The sequence below is a fragment of the Cataglyphis hispanica genome, chromosome 3, assembly GCF_021464435.1.
Source record: "Cataglyphis hispanica isolate Lineage 1 chromosome 3, ULB_Chis1_1.0, whole genome shotgun sequence".
NCBI classification, from domain to species: domain Eukaryota; kingdom Metazoa; phylum Arthropoda; class Insecta; order Hymenoptera; family Formicidae; genus Cataglyphis; species Cataglyphis hispanica.
In genome coordinates, this window is record NC_065956.1 from 4984598 (window position 1) to 5007607 (window position 23010).

The 23010-nt window shown below is 29.6% G+C and overlaps 2 protein-coding genes across 9 annotated transcripts; both read left to right on the forward strand.

The window, feature by feature from the left end:
* The first annotated feature begins 326 nt into the window (after positions 1–326).
* On the forward strand, positions 327–7129 carry LOC126859460 (zinc finger protein 625-like). Of its 5 annotated transcripts, XR_007688818.1 has the most exons (6): positions 327–2209; positions 3482–3712; positions 3779–4008; positions 4118–4507; positions 4776–5474; positions 6046–7129. XR_007688818.1 is itself a non-coding variant. In XM_050610772.1 (5 exons), the coding sequence occupies exons 1-5, from the start codon at positions 2030–2032 to the stop codon at positions 5119–5121; spliced, it is 1377 nt and encodes a 458-aa protein (XP_050466729.1). In that variant the 5' UTR covers positions 327–2029; the 3' UTR covers positions 5122–7129. The 5 variants fall into 5 exon arrangements, 4 of the variants coding, with proteins under 4 accessions (XP_050466729.1, XP_050466730.1, XP_050466731.1 ...); XM_050610772.1 differs by having other exon boundaries at positions 4776–7129; XM_050610773.1 differs by lacking the exon at positions 327–2209 and adding an exon at positions 2518–2609 and having other exon boundaries at positions 4776–7129.
* Positions 7130–13298: 6169 nt separating this feature from the next.
* LOC126859456 (nicotinate phosphoribosyltransferase) lies at positions 13299–22555 on the forward strand. 4 transcript variants are annotated; one of them, XM_050610762.1, is made up of 11 exons: positions 13299–13443; positions 14668–14838; positions 14913–15039; positions 15280–15491; positions 16815–16933; positions 17040–17233; positions 18179–18367; positions 19778–20009; positions 20090–20410; positions 20811–20939; positions 21198–22555. In XM_050610762.1, exons 1-11 carry the CDS (start codon positions 13374–13376, stop codon positions 21273–21275), a joined length of 1842 nt encoding a protein of 613 aa, XP_050466719.1. In that variant the 5' UTR covers positions 13299–13373; the 3' UTR covers positions 21276–22555. The 4 variants fall into 4 exon arrangements, with proteins under 4 accessions (XP_050466719.1, XP_050466720.1, XP_050466721.1 ...); XM_050610763.1 differs by having other exon boundaries at positions 19778–20003; XM_050610764.1 differs by lacking the exon at positions 18179–18367.
* The last annotated feature ends 455 nt before the right edge of the window (positions 22556–23010 follow it).

The window sequence follows — 23010 nt, forward strand, 5'->3', positions numbered from 1 at the left end:
TATTTTCAAATAAGAATGAGACAAGAATGAGACATAAATAAAAATATTTATTTTCAAATAAGAACTTTATTATAATAGTAATGATATATATATGACAAAATGCAATAAGTTGTATTTTTTAATTTTCTTAAATCTTATAGAGAGAAAGGAATATATAATTTTTTAAATCAAGTTATATTAAAAAAAGAATAATCTAATGTGTGCGAAATCTATTTTTTCCAACATAATTTTATTAATAATTATGTTTTATTATTTGATTATTACATTTATTACAATTTATTACATTTTCTAATAATTATTATTATTATATATGTTACAATTCAATTAAAAAAACATTAATTGATGAGATATTGTGTGTGTGTATGTGTGTGTATATAGACACCAGATTATGAAGATATCTTTATCAATTATGATAAAAATCATTATCATCATTTTATTATATTTTTCGAATTAACATCCACGTGTTTCACCAAAATATTTTTTCTATTTTTATACATCTCGAATTAATAAAAATGATATTGCAATATTACAAAAAAGAAAAATAATAAATATCGATACTTATAATATCGAATAATTAATTAATTAAATAATGATTGTCTCATTACGCGATGTGATTAAGGGCGGGGCGGAAGAGATGGAGAATAGTAATCGGTAGACACACGCACACATAAACTCCGCGCGCGTATTAATTGCTAATTATTAAGTATTGATTTTTTTAAATGGGGACGCGTGGAGCGTAGCGTCAACTCCCCGTTCCTCCCTCGTTTGGAGGAGGAAGGGGAGGAAGGGGGAAGCTGCTCGTTCGCGTCAAGCATATCCACGGACTATTTTCCGCGGCGTGCAAAAACAGGGTGCGCGCGCGTAGTAACATCCGGCGTGACGCGAGAAATGGCGGGAAAACGCGGGATCGCGAGACGGATATTACGAGTGTACGGCGCGTCCGTGAAACTGGAGAAAGCGCGCGTCGCGCAGTTGACAGAAGAACGATCAGCGAACACGTGGTATCGCGGCGCGGAATTGTGCGACCGCGTCCGCCACGAAATCGCGATGAAAAAAAAATTGACAAATTTGCCAAGATGGCGGACTAATTAAGAGTGCCGCGCGCCGATACGTTTTATTCTTTGCGCGCCGCATGGCCGCGTCCTTATAATCGATGTAATAATATGGGATTTTCGGATGCCAGCGGCAGCGGCGGCGGCGTTGACAGCGACGACGCTATACACACACACACATACACAACGCCGCGCGCGCCGCGTCGCGCCGCGCCGCGACGCGGAGCGCCGGCGGAATCCATAAATAAAACAATTGGTTATATACATATGTTTTTCAAATCGACGAATGCTATTATATATTTTGTATTGAGCACTCGGGGGGAGGCGGACGGACGGACGCACGCCGACGCCCGACGACTATCGCGGAGAGCGCGCGTCTGTTTTTATAAAGAGGCACGAGACGTCTCGCGTCGCGTCGCGTCGCGCCGTGCCGCGCGGCTTATAATCTCGCCCAATCCGCGGCTCCACTCATATAAAGTATACGGCGGAACAAAAAAGAGGGAAAATCGTTATAGAATAATCAGCGAGCCGTCGCTCGTTCATTCGTTCGTTCGTTCGCCCGCTTTCGGTCGCCGCCGGGAGACACACGCGCTTCTTCTCGGTCGCGCACCGTCGCCGCTCCTCGCAACCGAGGATGCGTCGTCGTTGTCCGGGTACACGAAGATATCGCGTCGCGGGACGATTCAACGCATCTTACTAGCCGTCATTAATTCTCGCGGGACGAGAGGAAAAGGAAAAAAAGAAAAAGATCATCTCGTCAAGTCGGCGTGCGTGTCTATCATTATTATACGCGTCTCTGTCGAAAGGATTACCATAAAGAAAAAGTCTTCCAGTCGTGGAACGAGAAAAAAATTTCTCCTCCCTCCCCCTGGCGCATTATTTTTTTTATCATTCCTTTCCTCGCTCTCTCTCTCTCTCTCTCTCTCTCTCTCTTCCGTCTGATTCTTTTCCTGCCTTTTTGCTTTCGTTTTTGAAATATGGGTACAGCGGCACACGATCTCGAGCAGCAGCGCGATCGGCGAGCGAACCGGTCCGCGACGCAGTGCCGAATTTGCGCGGCCGACATCGCCCTCGACGACGACGGGATGCATATCTTCGCCGAGGACGGCCGCCGTCATTATCTACAGACCAAGATACGAAAATATCTGCATATCCTGGTAAGTGATAGAAGCGCGTATTTCGCGCGACGCGCATTTTTTTCATTTCCCACCCCTTTTCCCTCTTCTCTTTTTTTCAAAATTCGTTTCTCCCTCTACGCGACGTGTGTACGCCTCTCTGTGTGTATGTATATGTGCCTCTCTGTCACAATCACGTGCCGGTCGTGATAAATTTCGGCTGAATTTCGATTTTCGAAACTCGCCTCGCGCCGATTTTGCGGAAGCGGCGATTTCGACCGATTATCGAGGATAAAATCGATAAATACACACAGTGATGATGATTTCAATGATAATGTGTAAGATCATCGATGCATGCGCGATCTTTGGCGATCGCGCGATAAAATTATTTCTATTTGCTGTAATAATTCCTTGCGATTATCGCGATAAATCCAAGATGAAGGTATTATAATTTTCGAGTCGATCGACTCATTAATTTCCTTTTCTTTTGCGATTAATGACATTTCCCGAGTCGCCAATAAATCGACTCGTTCGTCTAAAAATAACGACGACATTTTTGGGGGTTTGGATGCTTAAGGTGCGCAGTGACGTGTCAATCATATTTGGCGAAAATCTACGGCCAAAAATTATAATTATACCAGTCTTAATGAATCGAAATGTCAATGAGCTAATTGTATATAGAATAATGCGATAATCGGGTGATCGTATACATGCCAAATACGTCTGTCGAGCGCGACCATTTTGTGCAGAGCTACAAAAGTGTTAAAAATTAGCATTTTATTGATTGCAATAAGTATACCGTGTTCTGTATATGTGTGTGCGCTCTATATAAGTATACTACATCTATAAATATAATCGGAAATGAGGGCTGTGCGTAGGGGGAGCGGCGTCGGGCAAAATAAATTATGGAAAATACGTCAATCAGATTCCATTGCGTAATAAAAAAAAATACGGCAGCTTTTTCTTTAAATAAGCGGCAGATTTTCCCATTCGAACCGAAATTGTCGGCGCTTGTAATAAGAAGCTAGGTTAAGTGTATAGGATAAAATATATAGAAAAAAATTGCAACGCATTGTGTAAATAAAAAACAAAATAACAATAATAAAGAAAAATAAAAAATAATGAAATCAATATGATAATAATAAATTAATATATAACATTTGCAGAAAGATAAATATATTTTTATATCATAAAAAATAGAAATATGTAAATAATAATGCATTAATTTTGCAATAGTAATCACTTCTTATCTTTTAAAGATATATGTAAATGTAGTATATTTTAAAATTATAAATTAATTGTTATTCTTTTTAGGTATCATTGGAGGATAAATTTTCAAAAATGGTCTGTTCTATATGCATTAAGAGATTGGAGGGTGTCCATCGCTTTGCAATGATGGCATACCGTACCCAAGAAAAGTTGAGATCACAGTTTTATAATAATATTGACAATACAAATCTCGTACAAGATGATGAGATACAGAATATTAAAGATACTGCAAAGAAGACAGAAGATCGAGGATTGTTACATTCAATATTGACAAAAGTATGTCATATATTGTTGATTTGTTTCACATTTTTATGTGTAATTCATTATCACTGTATTCTGCAGGGTGTGATAGAAATTTTAACTGAAGATGAGCCACTGGAACCATCAGAATTAAATTCCCAAGAGGACAAACGTCATACTCCAAGCATGGAGGAAATGGAGGTAAAAGTGGATCCAATGCTATTTTTACAATGCGGTATGGAACAGTCTGCATCGGAAGCTTCAGATTCCTCAGACAACGAGGAAGAAATAACAGGAACATATTCACCTGAGCCACTACCTTTAACAAACAAGTAGAAATTTTTATGTTATTAGTAATATAAAGTGTAATATTATATAAAACTGTTGGCTTGTTTGAAAAAATCAACAACTGAATTCACACAAGTTTTTTATTTATTCTAGAAATATTGAAGCAGAAGAAGAAGATGAAGAGAAAAAAGACGAAAGCGAGTCTAAATTGTATGAGGACAGTGAAAAAATTACATCTAACACATCAACCAAACCACACGAATGTACAATATGTGCTCGATCTTTTATATCGCAAATTGGTTTGCAAAATCACTTGTGGTCACATTTACCCAGAGAAAGAAGGTTCGATGGAAAGCCTATTTTACGATCTCAACACGTTTATTCTACAAACGGTGTACTTCACACGAACAGTGATAACAATTCGTCCAGCAATTTCATCTGTCCAATCTGCAGTAAAAAAATTTCTACAAAAGGAAATTTGAAGGTGCATTTAGAGACGCACAGGCCTAAGGGAAAATATGGATGTGATATATGTGGAAGAATGTGCGTTTGTATATTGCGTTGTAATAATATTTATAACAATTATTTATTTATAATAATTAGGAATTTAATTAAAATACGTTAAAAATTTTTAAAATGTAATTAAATTTTTATTTAATAACAAATTATTTTGCACGATTTGCACATTTAATATTAATATTTTTTGTATTCTAAGTTTTTAATCTATAATATGTGCTAATCATTATCTGTTAATACATTGTCTTCAACAGATTTCCATAAGTATCACTAAAGATAATTTAATTTCTTACAGTTTTAAAACGCAATCGAATTTATTCAGACACAAAGAATATCATGGCGGCATACAGTTTCCATGTAATGTATGCGGGAGAGTGTATCCGACGAATTCAACGTTACGTGCCCATAGCATAACGCATTCAGATTTAAGACCGCACGCATGCCCACTTTGTGATAAAACGTTCAAGCGAAATCAGGATCTAAAATTCCACATAAATCAGCATACGGGTGCGAGGCCTTATCAGTGTCCTTACTGTCCGAAAGCTTTCGCGAGCTCCGGCAATTGTTTTTCACATCGTAAAAGAATGCATCCTCGAGAGGTCCATCGGGATCGACAAAGAGCAGCAGATTTAATGAGATGAACCATGGGTAGTCAATATGAGGACTGGTCTTAGAATATCAGAGAGATATTCTATCGAGTGATGATCGTATATTGATCATATATCAGTATCTATCGTAAACATAAATTTATTTCCAGAGAGTAACGGTGCTAATGTATGAAAACGAAAAATTTTGTATGCTTTATTGTTTTTAACTTATTTATATACATTTAGCATTAAGTATGTTGTTGTTGGTATTATATACTTTGTTAGTTATTTAATGAATATGTCTTTCTACTGTCTCATAGGGATGTTTGTTAATATGAGATATTGGTGAACTTCCATCGTTGTTAATGAACCTAGCGATGAAGTACTTTACTACAATGACAGAGAAAGTAAGTTTGAAATTTCATAGCCAGATTTAAGTATTGATACTTCTTAGTTTTATTTTCGAAGCATATTAATGCAAGTATATGCATTACTTTAATAATAGAAAATAATAATTGTTAAATGTTTCTAGATATATAAGTATTATTTAAAGTTGACAAATGTTATTTGTTATTAGAAATTAACATCAGCATATTTTGTTTTTGTGATAAAAATGTCTCCACACTGCCATTTTATGCATATCTTATTTTTAATATTTTTTTTATACTTGCTCTTTAAAACAGTATTGGCGTAGATAGTAAAACTTATGATTTATAATTTATTTCTATAAAAACGAATTTATATATGTAGCAAGATTGTAAAACTAGTTTTATACTCTACACGTACATACATGACATTTATCTTAACAACTCTGTGATAATTGTATTGGTACTGATCGTTTTATACTGGTTATGAAATTTACAACTTACCGGCTGATATATAATAGGAATATTATTGTATGAGCATAGATTATATATGATTGTAGCATTATTCAAACAATGAAAATTCTAAAGAAAGACATAATTATTTTATTCACAGCAATTGAGAAGGGAATTTCACAGGGAACTTTATACGGGATATATATATATATCGACCAAAAAGAGAAAAGAAGAAAATTTGTGAAAAGAAAAAAAGTTTTGTAGTTTGTGACATATTTTTAGCACAATATGAACATCATCATAAATATTAAGACTGTATACGAAAATTATGTGTCAAATTAGGTAGTAATTTTAAAAATAAAAACAAGACCGAACGTTTCAGTCACAGGAAACAAATCTAGTCGTCGCAGTATTAATTATCGATAAGCAAGACGTAGACGCCGTAGTCGATATTATACAAATACGTTATTCTTATAAGCAAGATATATGAGATAAATGTTAAACAGAAGTCTGAGTAGTTTTTTAGGGACACATAATTAAGTTAGTTATTAGTTCGTGTAACGTAGATAATAGCCCGTGCTTCCGTAAAATGTATACATCCGCACACGTGCTGAAACATCGCAGAAGGCATAAATAGAGAGTATACACATATATAACAGTCAGTACACACACACAAACAATAAGTAGCGTATTATATATCGCAGAGATGAAGAAAAAAACACGTGTAATCACATTATTAATGCCACATTATTAGCTCATAGAGATACAAGCGTGTATTTTGTGATTACGTTTTTCTGGATGCTTGCCGACATATGTTATATATATATATATATATATATATATATATATATATATATATATATATACATACTTATAGAAATAGGCAACAATAAATAGTGATTATATATACATGTAACAAAAAATAATCAATTTTTGATAAAAGCAGAGTATCCAAGGTGATCTAATGCTCGCGGCTCAATCGTCATCATACTTGCATTTTAGATCTTATAGAGAATCAAAAATTGAATATTTTTCTAAAGCGCCAAGATACACCAAAGCCCTAGTAATCGGGTCTAGTGATCAACAATACTTCAGAAGTGCCAGTTGTAATGCAAAAAAAAAGAAATTAAAATCGTGTATTCAGCAGCAGACAAATATTGAAGAAGCATTTTGTAGAGTTAGTGGATGAAATACACACCATCTGTGACATATATATATATATATATATATATATATATATATATATATATATATATACATAAATAAATTCGTTGTTTAAAATGAGTCAAATTGCATTCTGCATTCATATTCATACGAAAAAAGACTCGTGTCATGGAATGGATACGTATACTATCGATAATTAAAACGACGACTATGTAATTACGAATAAAACCGATGCAATTTCAAATAATACCGTCATTGACCCGAGATGAAGTGGAACAACATTTATCGATGCATGCATAAATAAACGGTATAAATATAATTATGTAAAACGTGATATTGAGACTATGGACATATCTCAGAGAAATTTTATGAAGGATTTGTTTTTGAGCTTTATGATATTCACTGCTTTAGAGTCATTCAAGCGGATGCATGTCAAAATCTTATCAAAGTAAATGTTTATACTCTTCAAGATAACTTCAAGATATTGCTTTTCTATTCCAGCATATCACGCGTATCTCATTTATTTCTTACTGAGATTTATTCATCTACAACTGCATATAATTTTCGAACAAATGAATTTTGAAAATTTTCAAATGGAGAGTTATAATTGTATTGAATGATCAATTATATATATATATATATATATATATATATATATATATATTATATTTTTAAATTTATTTTTATTAAAAAAAATTTCTTGTTTGTTAATTATATTTTTTTTTTCAATTATAATTTTATAGATTTTTGTAGATAAATTGGAGATCCATGTTTAATTTAGAAGAATTGGCACTGAGTTATTAGATAGTTATGATATTACAGATGATGAATATTGAAAACAGTTAATATTGAAAATAGTCTGAAGATAACGACAAGATATGGCGCATGGAATGATTGCAAGTTGACTATACAGTGAGTATTTTCAAAGTATATTATTTCAAATTTGGTAAAGATCAATAAGAATCTACAACGGGCTTAGAATACATATGAACTTTATTTCCTCACGTGACATACATAAGTAGAAATATATGACCGTTTTAGTTTGCTTCGGATTATCAACGAATTTTCCAACACTTATTTTTTACAGACGGAAATCCTGATAACATTACGCTTTAAGTTGACGCTTAAGAAACAACGCAGCTATTAATATCAATGATCGTTTAATGGAAATAATATACTTTTTTCTAATATTTAGGTCTGTTCTATTTACGACTATATACATAGTTTCAATTTCATAACATCTCATTCAGATTTACTTGATTTATTCGCGTAGTATTTTTCGCGAATGTCGCGGTATTTCAAAACTTCATTCTTTTTTTATTTGTAGATATTTTTATAAAATTAATGAAATTATTTTAAATTTATACTCACATAACGAACGATCTTTATAATATCAATAAAAGTAACACACATTTTGATATGATATAATTATATAATATATAATATATTTTAGTGTTGAGACTACTGATTTGTTTTAACTGCGGTGTTAACAAATCAAATGATAATTGATATTATGTTTAATTGTGAAAATTTGACAATATACTATTTGATAGATCTTCTGGTTCTATTGTGAAAATGAAAAAGAGCGATAATAATATGTCTTTCACAAAGGTTTCATAGAATAAGTATCAACGGAGTCGGTATGAAATGGTCATAATCTTCGAGCAAATGTTTTGATGAGTTTCTATTGGAATAAAGAACAAACAAGATAAAGTGTCGTTATGCGTCATTAATGTATTAATATTATATATTTTTTTAGACACGCGAAGTTACGCAGCAACATTGAGAGATTATTGATCACGCGATGATTCAGAATCTTCTACGCTGCGGAGTTACTACTGGTTACCAGTAAATAATTCCGTCAAGAAAATCGTGTTTGACATATATATGTTTATATATATGCAAAATATATGCGCATTGCGGATATAAATTACAGACAGGAGATAATTATCTGTTCTAATTTTTATTTTTCTAGATTATATAGGCACTGCAGTATTTCTTTAACAATATTAATAATAGTATCATAAAGTTCTTATTAACTGCAATGGTAGTATATATTACAGTTTTTTATTGTCTTCATTTTATCGTTGTTTTAAAATGTATTTTTTGTTATTAATAACGATATAATAATATTTCTTATAATTTTAAGACTTCACGCGCATACTCTAAGTAATATTTAAATTTTTACTGCGTTCATTGATAAGAATGCAGAGAGATATTATTACAATAACACAAATAGCAGGAAATTATCGTCCTCCGGACTTGGAAAGAGAGTTGATTGATCTTCGTTTCACAAAGAAATTAAAAACCAAAGATGAGTTATAGAATTACAAAAGTTCAACGACCCAATGAGTATCATATATCAGCATTTAACGTTAACCTATTATATCACTTTATATCAGCAAAAACTCAATAAAGATAAAATTAATCTTACTAAGAATTATTCGAATGCGCAATGCAATGGACTTAATAATCCAAAGTCTAAAATGACTCAACTCTAAAAAATCTATATTTAATAGATAGAAAACTCGGCATGCACGCGAATGATGAGATATAAAAATTATATATTTATTTAATGTTATCAATATATACGATGATTTTGTTAACAATGCAATAAGCTCCCTAAGAATATAAGTAATAATATAAATCATGTAAAATAATTTTATAAACACTAAATTAAAAATTCACTAATCATGACACAGAAAGAGAATTTATCTAGACAACATTGCTAGAAAAAAACAGATATTAATGCTAATAATAGAAGAGGAAAAAAAATATCATGTGAAATATAATTAAATATAAATATAATTAAAGCTGTGAAGAATATTAATGTAATAGATAATTCTTATCTTTTTAATAATATCAAAATGATATTTATTGAAATGATTAATTTATTATCAAACATATTATTAAAATAAAATTTTGTGAACGAATCAATTAAATGTACTCTGTGGAAAAAAAAGATCTATATAGAAATTATAGTCTATAATCCCGATTTTAAAATAAATAGAATATAATACAACAAGCAACCAATGATAAAAAGATTGTACATATATCTCAATAGCGTGATAACGTTGAAATATGAAGTTAGAAGTTCCCACGAAACTCCCACTTTCCGGTTGTAAGAGAGATAACTCGTAAAACAAAATTCCGCATTACGTATATTTTCTCTTTTTTTTCCGCATACAAACTTTGACCGAGTTTGAAAAGTTTTTTTGTTATTCTCTTCAAGACAGAGACGAGATATTGCCGCAGTGTGTGTGTGTGTGTGTGTGTTTGTGTTGTGTGTCGATCGCAAGGTCGGTTTAACAACGTTGCCCTCAACGATACATGTGTTTAATCGAACTACTGTCCAATTGCCATCATTAAACACACAAGCGCGCACTATTATTACACTTCCCTTACCCCGATTTTCGGATTGACGGAATTTGATCTTTAAAGAAGCGCAGTACATATTTTAATATATATATATAAAATACATACATATGATGTATATATAATGTAAAGAACACGGAATTTAGATGATAGCCAACATACATAAATTTAATTTTTAATTATAAAAATGTCATTAAAATGTCATTTTATTAAAGAAAAATCGACTATAAATTTATCAAGGAATGTGTCAGAAAGATAAAATCGCAAATTTTTAAAAAAATTTTTCATTTTAAATTAATCTTTGCGGACAATATTGCGATAAAATTATATTCGTTTGCATAATTGTATTCTTCAGTTTAATAATTTAAAGTAAATTTTAGTGATTTAAATTATATAATATAATTAAAAATATAATTAAAAGCTTTAATTATAAAAATATGTAATAACAAAAATTTAAAAAAATATATGGTAAATGATGACTTTCGTTCATATTTTTCTTTAAGAAAAAATTCAGAATTAAAAACATGAAAACGTATATTTTTTCCAAGCATAATTCAGCGATTAAGAGGATGATACGGCAATTAAAATAACACTCTTGCCTAGTGAGAAATACTAATTGAAAAAATATCTATTAGATTTATTTAAATACATTTAAAACGATTAAATATATTTATATGCGAAATATCTCATAAAGTTTTTCATATTAATATTCCAATAATAATAAAATATTCAAATGCAATATAGATTTAATAGATAATGAATATAGATAATAAATTTAATTTATTAATAGATTCGATATCTATTAAGACTATGTTCCAAAACTGTGTAAAATTTCCTCTTCAAGAAAAATTTTATTCGAAGGCCAGCCTGAAATCAATCAGAAATGCTTAAAAAAGTTTTGAAACAGCCATCGAGTAAAATTTTCCTCAAAAGGTACGTTTTAGAACGTAGTCTAAAATGAATTTCTAATATATATATAAACGTTTTTTCGATCTTTCTCACTATAGGTGATCAATATATTTATATTTGAAGAAAAACTTCATGGAAAGTTTCGCATGTAAACATTTTTTTGTTATTATGTTATCTTTGTTGTTCTGTAAAGATGATTGTATAACTACACGTCGTTCAATCATTTTGAATGTTTGTAATCTAATATTTTATTGCATATAACAAAATTTTAATATTTAAATACATAAAACTTCAGAATAATTTTTTCACTTTCTGTGAATGGCAGAAGAGAATGAGTAAATAGAGAAAATAAATAGAGAAGAAAAAATACGCTATAAAGTGTTCTAAAAGAAACAAATATTTATGAAAGAAGAAACAAAAAACATGAAACTTTACATCAATGAAGAAAAGTATCATATTTATAAATATATAGTTGTACATTTTCTTAACGAAATAAATAAATACATATGCGAGCTTCGAATGGAAAAAGATAAAAGTCGTATAACTCAGCCGATCTCAATGAGAAGACATTTTTAAATATGTTTTTAAAAATTTTTGAAAAACATTTTTAAAAATATTAAAGTAATGAGTTAACTCTTCTTTTAATCATTAAAAAATGTTTATATTAACGTCCAATGAGCAATATACAATTGTACAATATAAAATTAATGAATAATAAATATTAAAAATACGTTTAAAAAATATTATCTACTCATTAGACGTTAATATTAACATTTTTTTTAATGATAAAAGAGGCCGATTAAAAGGGAAATAATTATTATTTTAATGTTTTTAAAAATGTTTTTGAAAACATTTTAAAAAATATTGTTTTACTCATTTTAGAGCAGTTGACTCAAATAATTTCATTTTTTATAATTATATATCAAGTATATTTTTAAAGCATTCTTTTTTTTACGAATACGTATGTTCTTTTGAGAAACGTCACTCATGAATTAAAAATTATATCGTTCTTTGAAATTTATATATATAAATTCCAAAGAGCGATACATACACATACACACACACATAAAAAAAAAGAATGGTTTAGGCTTAGATTTCTTTTCCCATTCTTTCTCTTATATTTTTTTCAGTTTAATTTTTTAGAAGATGATGTATATGTGTATATATATATATATATATATATATATATATATATATATATAAACTTTTAAAAAATTAAGCTAAAAAACAAGAGAGAAAAAGAGAGAAAGAGAAGAAAAAGAAGAAATCTAAACCTAAACATATTTTGTGTGTTGTGTGAATTTATAATGCACATCGGTGAAAATTTTTCCTTTTTTTTTCTTCTTCTAATAAAAGGATTAAAATGCAAACGGTTCGCGTGCAAATCATGACCTTCGTATCTAATTGCGCCATTAACTATTTGCGCGCGAAAATAGATAAGAGATTTGAGCGTGTGCTCGGGTGTGTGTCTAGTGATTTCTGATGATGGCGATTCAGCGATTGGCGGGATCGGCGGCGTGACAGGCTGTGCGAACATCGTCAAACCGTCAAACGTCCTTCAAACGTTCCCTATCGATTCCCGCGCATCCGTATATTACATCGCGGCTCGCACCGAAGCATGCTAGTTGCTTAGTTGCTATTACGTCGGCATTGTCGGCAGTGACGGTGCGATCTTTGCAGGATCGGTAGCGAGGTTTGTTTGAGTACTTCTGATTACATGCATATTTTGCGTTTTTTCTTCTGCTCTCGCCAAATTCGCGCCAAAATTACATGATAACATTTAATAAACTTGCAGGAGAAAATATTGGCAAAATAATATTTTCCAATAACCGTGTTATCTTTTATTCATACGGAGAAATCTTAAAGGTTATACGCGCGCGCGACATAAATGTATACCTGTCTTATTTCCGCTGCAGAAAAGTGAGTGCAACCGAATCGGGAATCCACGAGGGACGGAGAGAGAATTCGAGAGAGTGCGGCGAGCTGTCTCTTTTTTTTCCGAACCTAAACCGAAACACGCACGCCAAGCGGCCCCGCAAAATGTCAACGGACGATGACAGCAGAACGTGTTGCAATCGGCAAAACGGCGTCGTCCAACCGTTACTAACAGGTATGTCCTATAGTTCATCGCCTGTGATTTCGTTGACCGTCCTATGCGTTCAACTAACCTCACCATTGTTTCTCGTTGTCGAAGCATATTTCATAGGAAAGATTGATAAAATAATTTGTGGCGATAAAGCCATAAGAGAAAAAAATCTAATAATAAACGTGCTATTACAGGCAATTTTCTTGAGCTGAAAACACTCTTGCAAAAAACTTAAATACTTAAATGCTGTAATTGAATAAAGAAAATTCGATCAAAGTAACCAGCCAGTTTTACTCCAGGAAGGATCGAAATTTATTTTAAGATATTTAATTTTCAAAAAACAAAATTTACTTTTGACAAACAGATTTAGAGCGGGAAATATTTTTTAATTTTCTTGGAAAAAAAAAATCTTTATTATAGATCAGATATTAGCACACATGTTCGATTCACGTGTACAATGGAGATGAATTTTCGTAACTCTCGCGCGTTTAATTGTAAATATGTTTGTGTATCTTCGAATTTGGGGCTAATACGCGAGACGTTCAAAACGTGAAAAGAAATGTCAATATTGTCGGCGATACGAATTATACGAGTGAAAAGAGCCAAACGACGTTCGCGATACATCTGCATATGCGAAATTAAGTTAAATTATTATTTATGATAGCGACTGGAAAGAACTTGACATACATATATGCATCCTTGCTCGAATGTGTGATGTAAGAACGTGATTATGTTTGTAAATATGGACTGTTCATGATGATGATGTCATCGCGCGCGTTTCAATGTTTCTCTCTCTGTCTTTCACGAAATGGATCTTCTCCAGAAAGAGAGAGAAAAAGAAAAAAATTGGCATATCTTATAGAGAAGATTCATTTATCAATATAAGATTATACTTAAGTACTTAACATACAACATAAAAATGCTTTCATCTTCTATACAGGTGTATATATATATCTTCTACGATATGCACTGCACATGTAACTTTCAACTATCATGAAATGATAGTGCAATTCTTTTCAGCTACTAAAAACACAATACATATATTATACAATTGATATTTAATATGTAAATCATATTGAATCTGTAAAGTAATTTAAATCATTTAGCTCAAGTAATTGTTTTTTATAGAACTTTTTTTTATTAATGATAAATCACATTTTGTAAGTTCTTGTGGATAATGCTAAAACTGTCAAAAATTGTTTTTAAGTAAGAAATGATGAGGAGAAAATAAGATGAGTTTACTTTCAGATTTGTATCAACTTACCATGGCATACGCCTATTGGAAGAGTGGCAAAATGAATGACCATGCTGTATTTGATTTGTTCTTTCGCAAAAATCCTTTCCAAGGCGAATTCACGATTTTTGCCGGTCTTGAGGAATGCATGAAGTTCTTAAATAAATTTCATTATTCCTGCAGTGGTATGTATTCACATAAGTTGCTTGTTATGTATTTAGTTCTTCTATGAATTATATTAGGTAATTTTATATTACAGATATCATGTACCTGAAATCAACTATGCCTGCTACAGTAGACCAAAGATTCTTTGATTATTTACAAAGTCTTACTGCAAAAGATGTCACAATATATGCTATAGATGAGGGTTCTGTTGTATTTCCAAGGTAAGTTTAAAAAAAGATCTACACTATTCATAAAAAATTTGGTATCTCAGTAAAACAGGGTATTATAACAAAGATACATTAGTTTTCAATTTAGTAAATTAATTTGTAAAAATAAAACTAAAAGATATTTTTAATAAAATTAATTATATTTTTATTAATATAATTTTCACTTTCTTTTATATAAATTAGTGTAACAAATTTAAATTTTCACATCAAACATGATTAAAAAAAATTTTGTAGAATTCCATTATTAAGAGTGGAAGGACCATTGATAATGGTACAGCTTTTAGAAACAACTCTATTAACGTTGGTGAATTATGCAAGTTTAATGGCAACTAATGCAGCGAGGTATCGGTTGGTATCCGGAAAAAATATAACGTTACTGGAATTTGGTCTTCGACGAGCGCAAGGACCCGATGGAGGATTGAGTGCATCTAAATACTGCTATATTGGTAAATACTTTGTCCATATTTACTTTAAAGCCATACAAAACCACTTTTTGGAACATTTGAAATGATTTGTTGAAATGTTGACATTTTTTAAATATTTTATAGTTTAAGGAATTTTAAAATTAATTTTAGTAAATTTAGAGCTCTTTGCAAAATTTTCAATATTTTTGACCAAATGATGGTTTTTTATAAAATTACAATTTTAAGTGCAAAGTGTTCAGTGTAATTCCTTCACAATTTAGTTTTAAAATACCTTAATATATACAACATATTTCAAAGTGATTAAAATCACAGAAAATAGCACTTTGAATGCTCTGAAAAGTGATGGTTTTTATATTGAAATGACTATTTATAATTAGTATTAGTTATGATCATTTATAAAACTAATTATAATTAATTTGACTATCAGTTTAATTCAATAAATTCTATGCCAATGTAATCAATTTATTGTACCATAAATTTGTTAGGATAAATTAACAGTGCATTAAAAAATGTTATATAAAATTTATATTGCTAAATATATTCATGTTGCACATCTCTGTTATTCTAATAATTATGCTTGATTATGGAAAATTTGGTATATATTGAAAAAGCATGAATATAAAACGATGTAATGTAAGAACTTATGCACTATGTACATGTTCAGTATTTGATAGAACAAGTAAATATTTCTCTTTACTTGTAATTTGCGCAAATAATGTTCTCAGATCTAATATTATATATTAAGTCTTATATATGCAATGTTTTGAAATCTGTATTTATCAATATAATATACATTGCCGGCCATTAAAATTGCAACACATTATACATATGCGAAATTCCATTTTTGTGTCGAATTCCTGCCTTGATACTAAATCGCTGGAAAATAAACATTTCATATTTTGTTCAGTTTCAGAAATATTAGTCTATAATATCTTTAGTGATTCATCCTGTATATATATGTATGTATGATATATGTGTGTGTATGTACACATATTACATACACATATATATACATATATACAGAGTGATATAATGTTAGTATTAATAGTCAGCAGTATATAATGAGTGATAGAAGTGTACTACTCTGATATTACTCTACTGTACACTATATACTTAACAACTTTGTGAAAAGTGAAATCAATACATTGTTCCACTCAGTGCCAGTTGATACTGCCTAGGTGATGAGTAATAGTTTAGGAGGTCAAGTTGAATGTATATATATAACTTTTATATATATACACATATGTTATATATTATGAATCTAGATAAAACTTAGTTATATTTGCATACATATGTAATATAAAGAAATTTAAATTAAATTTAGCATAATTTATTGTGTAACAGGTGGATTTGATGGTACCAGTAATGTTTTGGCTGGAAAATTGTTCAATATACCTGTATGCGGTACACATGCACACGCATATATAACATCTTTTATGGGTATCGATGATCTGCAAGAGAAAGTAAGCATATTTGACAAAAATTTTGTCATTGGTTAAAACAAATTTTTAAAATTTCTCGGCAAATATAATTGAAAGAAAATTAATTATCTATTTGTTTCTTTTACAGACATTGGCACATAAACAAACGGGCGACGTTCTAGATTTACTGGAGCTGGCCTGCAAGCATCGGGACGCTATCGCCAATGATTTAGGAGCTTTAGCTTCACAAGCATCTGGTGGAGAATTGGCGGCTTTGATCAGTTACGCCGTCGCTTTTCCAGAAAGATTCACTGCTCTCGTGGATACATACGATGTTAAAAGGTACATACTTGCATCTCGCTTATTTTATTTACAATGCTTATATTTTTTTAATAAATAGAAAATGCAATGTTTATTTAAAATTTATAAATTTATTGTTAGCTTTTTGATTATATCTTTTTATGCATATAAAATTTGCATTAATTTTATAACAATTTTTTCTAATTTTTTGCATGAGCTACTTTGAGATACTTTGCTATATGGATTTATTTTTACATTAATTTATGATTAACATATTATCTTTCATAATTTCACTAATTGTTGTACATTGCTTTTATAATTATCATTACATACATGTTATTATTTAACTTCTATTTTCTAACTTCTACTAATTTGATATTATATTTTTGTCATATTTAATATTACTAGTGTATAACATAAGATGTCTAAAATTTATTGATTAGATGAAGTGTTTAAATTATACATAGAAATACACGAATGTGTGATATTTTACAAGGATAGATTCTTTTATAAATTTATAGTTGATTGTTTAAAGCAAAACTAGTTTTTTAAAAAATCTTATATACATTATAACGTGCGTTAAAACGTTACATATCATATAAACATACTAAAAGCTGTTAATATGTATGCACATAGCTTATATATTTATGTATGTGGTAGTCCATGCACACACATATACAGTTTATACAGTTCTTTGCATAGATAACATATATGTTATCTACATACATGATAATATATGTAATTATGGCTTCAAAGCTTAACATATTACGACTGCACAAAGTCTCTCTTTTACACAATCATTTCTTCCATATGGATGAATAAAAAATAATTGGCATATCTTAAAGTAAATTATATTTTAATGAGATAGAAGTATAGTCTCTCGTAATTCGATCTTGGCGGCTATGTAACTTAATTTTGTCAGCGCAAGACTGATATAAGAAGACATGTGTACGCACACATGGTAGCCTAATAGGAGTATGTTTATAGCATTGAGGCGTCGGCCAAGGGTCAGGCACAAGTGGCCAATCTAAATGTAAAGAATAAACTTCTAACTAACGGGTCCAATACACATGCTCAAATCAGTGTGAGAAACAACCCATTTATATCAGAATCAACTACGCAACTTCACAAGAATGGCTTTTTAAGACGCGGCGAATTGGGTGAGCTCTATGTGAGGTACGATATTGTTCCATATGCCTGTTTTGCAGAATGTAGATTTTTTTCTCACGATTCTTATTAATTTTACACATTATGGGCTATCTTTTTTTTTAAATCAAAACTGATTGACACTCTTTCTAACATAACATCTTATAAACAGATTGAAATCACATTTTTTTCAACATACAGAGAAAGTAATTTTTATATCTTTATAAATCAATAACTCTTTTCTTTTTCTTTTCTCTTTCTCTTTTCTCTTTCTTTTTCTTTTTCTTTCTCTTTCTCCTTTCTTTTTTTATTAAAACTTCTTTTAATTTTTTAATAGCTAAAATAATATGATAATTTAATTTTCTACTGCTTTTTATTTTTCTCTTAAAGAATATTAGAAAAAATATTTTGTAAAACAGGCAAATTGCAAACTGTATACATTATTACATTATGTTATTCTCATGACATTCAGTTAGAAATAAAACAATAAGAATCTCATTTTTCATTACAATGTAGTTATTAATATTTACTTGAGAACTTATATAGTGCCCTTCCCAATTCTGCCCTTTATTTTCTCAATAATTAATATATGGAGACATTTCGTTACACAAATGTTACACAAATTCTGATGTATGCATTTTGAATTTTATTTGAATAAATGCAATTTCAGGAAATTTCGTTTCTAAGATATTATATAAAAAGAAATATTACAAATAAACGAATGTTTTCGAATCAAATGTTACATTTACTATAATATTTTGACGTCTGTCTTTCTTTCTAATATAGTGTCATTTGCGTACATTTGCTAACATAGTATAAAATTCTTGTCATTGAAAATATTGATAACAATATAATTCATTAAAACATAAATTGTCTTATTTACACTAATTGATAATAAATGTGCAAATTTAAATAATCTCATAATTATTTTATTATGCTTAATTTAATTCTAATTATGCTCTTTTATATGCAATATTTCCTGTTTTAACTTAAAACAAAATCTAAGAAAGTGAATATGATATTGTAGCAAAAAAACATATAAGACAATATAATAAAAAGAATCGATAAATTAATTTTTTTTAATTTGCTTGTTTGGAGAGATATATGTGTGTAAAAAAAGGAAAAATGACAAATTTAAAAAAGATAAAGATATATAAATTATATATCTTTTATATAAATTAAACATAAAAAGATAAGAACACATTTAAACACATTTTTTTAACTTTTCAAACCTTTTAATATTTTAATTAATCAAGCAAAAAAAAAAACAAGATTGTATTTTTATGTAATATTGTACTAGTAAGTTTAGATTTAATAATAATGAGTAATTATGTTATAATATACAAAAAATGTGACGTGCGTGATTAAATTTTTTTTTCAATACATATAATGTCAATAGCTATTACAATAACGTTTCATAGATATATATTTTACAAATAGGAGCGGACTTTTGAACTTCTGCGCTGTAGCGTTAGCTTTGAACGACTTGGGATACAGAGCCATCGGGATCCGGATTGATAGTGGCGATTTAGCGTATCTCAGTAATGTGTCGAGGGATATTTTTGAAAAAATTGCCATCAAGTATGATATACCTTGGTTCGCGAAACTAATGATTTGCGCGTCGAACGACATCAACGAGGAGACTATAATAAGCTTAAACGAGCAGGTAAAGGTGCGAGTAGAGATTTGCAAAACGCAAATGTATTAATAATAGATAAATATCATAACATAGAAATATGAATATTTTCTTAGAGTCACAAAATCGATTGTTTTGGAATCGGAACGCATCTCGTTACATGTCAGAGACAACCAGCATTGGGTTGTGTTTATAAAATGGTAGAAATCAATGACGAGCCGAGGATTAAGCTTAGTCAAGAGGTCGGGAAAGTCACGATACCAGGCAGAAAGGACGCCTATAGACTGTACGGCGCGGATGGCTATGCATTAATAGACCTGTTGCAGAAAACGACAGAAGAACGACCACAAGTAACGCAGAAAGTTCTTTGCAGGCATCCATTTCAACAAACGAAAAGGGCTAACGTTACACCGTCCAAAGTAGAACCTTTGCACAAGGTATATAGACTGATTAAAATAATAGATTTTCAGATAGTATTATGTAATATACATTATGTGCTATGATATATAAATGTAAATCAAAAAGAATACTATACTTTGCTCTATTCAGTTGACATTCTTTGATTAATTTGCAATTCTGGAATTTTTCTTCGCAAAAATTTGATTAGACACTTCTTCATTGTATTTTAACATTCAATATTTAATATTTGTGTCTGTAGCTTCTTTGTTAATTAATGCCAATAGGAGATATATAGCAGAAATATTTTATAAGCATCTTTATATATATATATATATATATATATATATATATATATATATATATCATTATTGTTATAAAGTAATAGTGATAATATTTATATATGACTTATAATAAATAAAAACATGCGTATACATATAGATATACTGGAAAGATGGCAAATTATGTCAACCATTACCAGCATTACAAGAAATTCGCAACAGAGTACAAGAATCTCTCAATACATTGCGTAATGATCATAAAAGGAGCTTGAATCCAACACCATATAAGGTAAGAATAAATATTTGATATTTTGGAAGCTATTCTCTTTCTAAGGACATGCAATGCAGGATATTTCTTGCCGAATCCGAATCAAGTTTAAAATTGTTTGAAACAAGCAAGTTTAACAATATATTATATTTGCATTTATAATATTTTAAAATTATTTTTATTTATTAATTATTATGAAATAGGATTTTTACTATTCATTAAGATTTTGGGAGCTTATAAAAAATTATTCAAATGTGTTTTTCTTCATATTTGTTACAGGTAGCTGTCAGTGATACTTTATATAGATTCATAGATGAGTTATGGTCTCAAAATGCCCCGATTGGAGAACTACGGTGAAGCATACTACTCTTATACAGGAGTATTGTTAAACTAGTCTCTAGCAATTATGAGTGATAATACAAAATCAGGATTTATAGATAAAATACATAATAAATCCTTTGCTAAAAGCAATGATAACGATCACCGCAATTGGGCATATATATGCGCATTATCATTTGATATGATTGTGCTGTAGAATATATCACGAAAAAAACGAGGGTCCTAAAAACATATTTTTTACAATTTCCATTGTTGAAAAATTCGAATTATATTATCATTATACACATAATCTATTTTGATAAATTTTTCGCAAATCATAATATAAAATATATAGTTTTACACAATTTATATAGAACGAATTATTTCGTTACAGAAATCTATTTACAAATCTATTTATATTTCGTCTCGCACACACATACACATGTACTTTATTTCTCTTTTTTCTTTATTTATTAGGAAAAGTATAAAATAGTACATGTGTGCGCGTGATTTTAGATATGCACAACTCAAGTTTTAACAATAATAAACTTTCGAAAACTAATCCAAATAAATATATCTGCATGATTAAAATATTGCAAAGAATGGCAATATAAGGTAGCATAATGATTTAATTATATTTTCTGATTCCGATTTTATTGTTGTCTTGTTGTTCTTTCTCTTCTTTTCTTTATTGAACAATTTATTTTATGTTACATCTGTAAATTTCAATTATAGTCTCGTATTTATAATTGCTGAAGACTGCTTTAAAGATATTCTCGTATAAGAGTGATTTCGACATTCGATTATTTAACATTGTTTTTTACACAAATGTACAAATAGCGTGAGCATACTAATTATTATACATATTTATAATTTTACATACATGTATAATATGTATAAAAATCTGTATTGATAAAGAAAATCATACATCAGATGAAAGAAAAAGAGAGAAAGAAAAAGAATAGAATTTGTTATACCTCAAATTAACATCTGGCAATTGACAATTATGAGCAAATTCAAAAGCCCTTTTATTAGTCATGTTTTATGTAAATTTATATAATGCTTCTAATTATTTCAATATTTGTTCAGGAAAAAATTTGTCGTATACTTTACCCAGTAGTTTTTAATATTATCCTACATTTATACATAATAAATAATAGTAGGATTGACATAATTTTCAATCATGATTTATCTTATATTTATGATATAGATCTGTTATTCTTTTATAATACGATTTGTTTATAGTAATGTATAAGTGTAATTGTAAAGTATATACCAATGTTTTTTTATAGTGAGAATAAATAGCATATAACTGTTAAGCATCTGTTTGATCATCAAACCATCTTATTAGATCCTGTAATCTATTTTTTCTTCTGGAATGTTTTTTGTAAAATCTTTTTTTTTATCATTTTCATTTGAGAGTATTTTTTGAATATCCACATTATTAAGCTGGCAATCGAATAATGCAGAAGGATAATTCAAGTTGCTGTAATATTCCATATTTTTTCTATATTATTTTTAAACTATCGAATAAAATGTTACAAATAAAATATCAAGTGGATATTGTTAAAATGTACATATTTTGGCAAATATTTTAAATTATAAAAAAAACATTTATAACTATTGATTTTTTTTACAGTTTAAAATATCAAAATATGTAAATTAAAAAAAAACTTACTCGATATTTTATTCATAACTTTTATTCAATATTTTAAAAACAATATAAAAAATATTGAATATTTGATAATGTTGATTAACGAAAACCATTTAATAT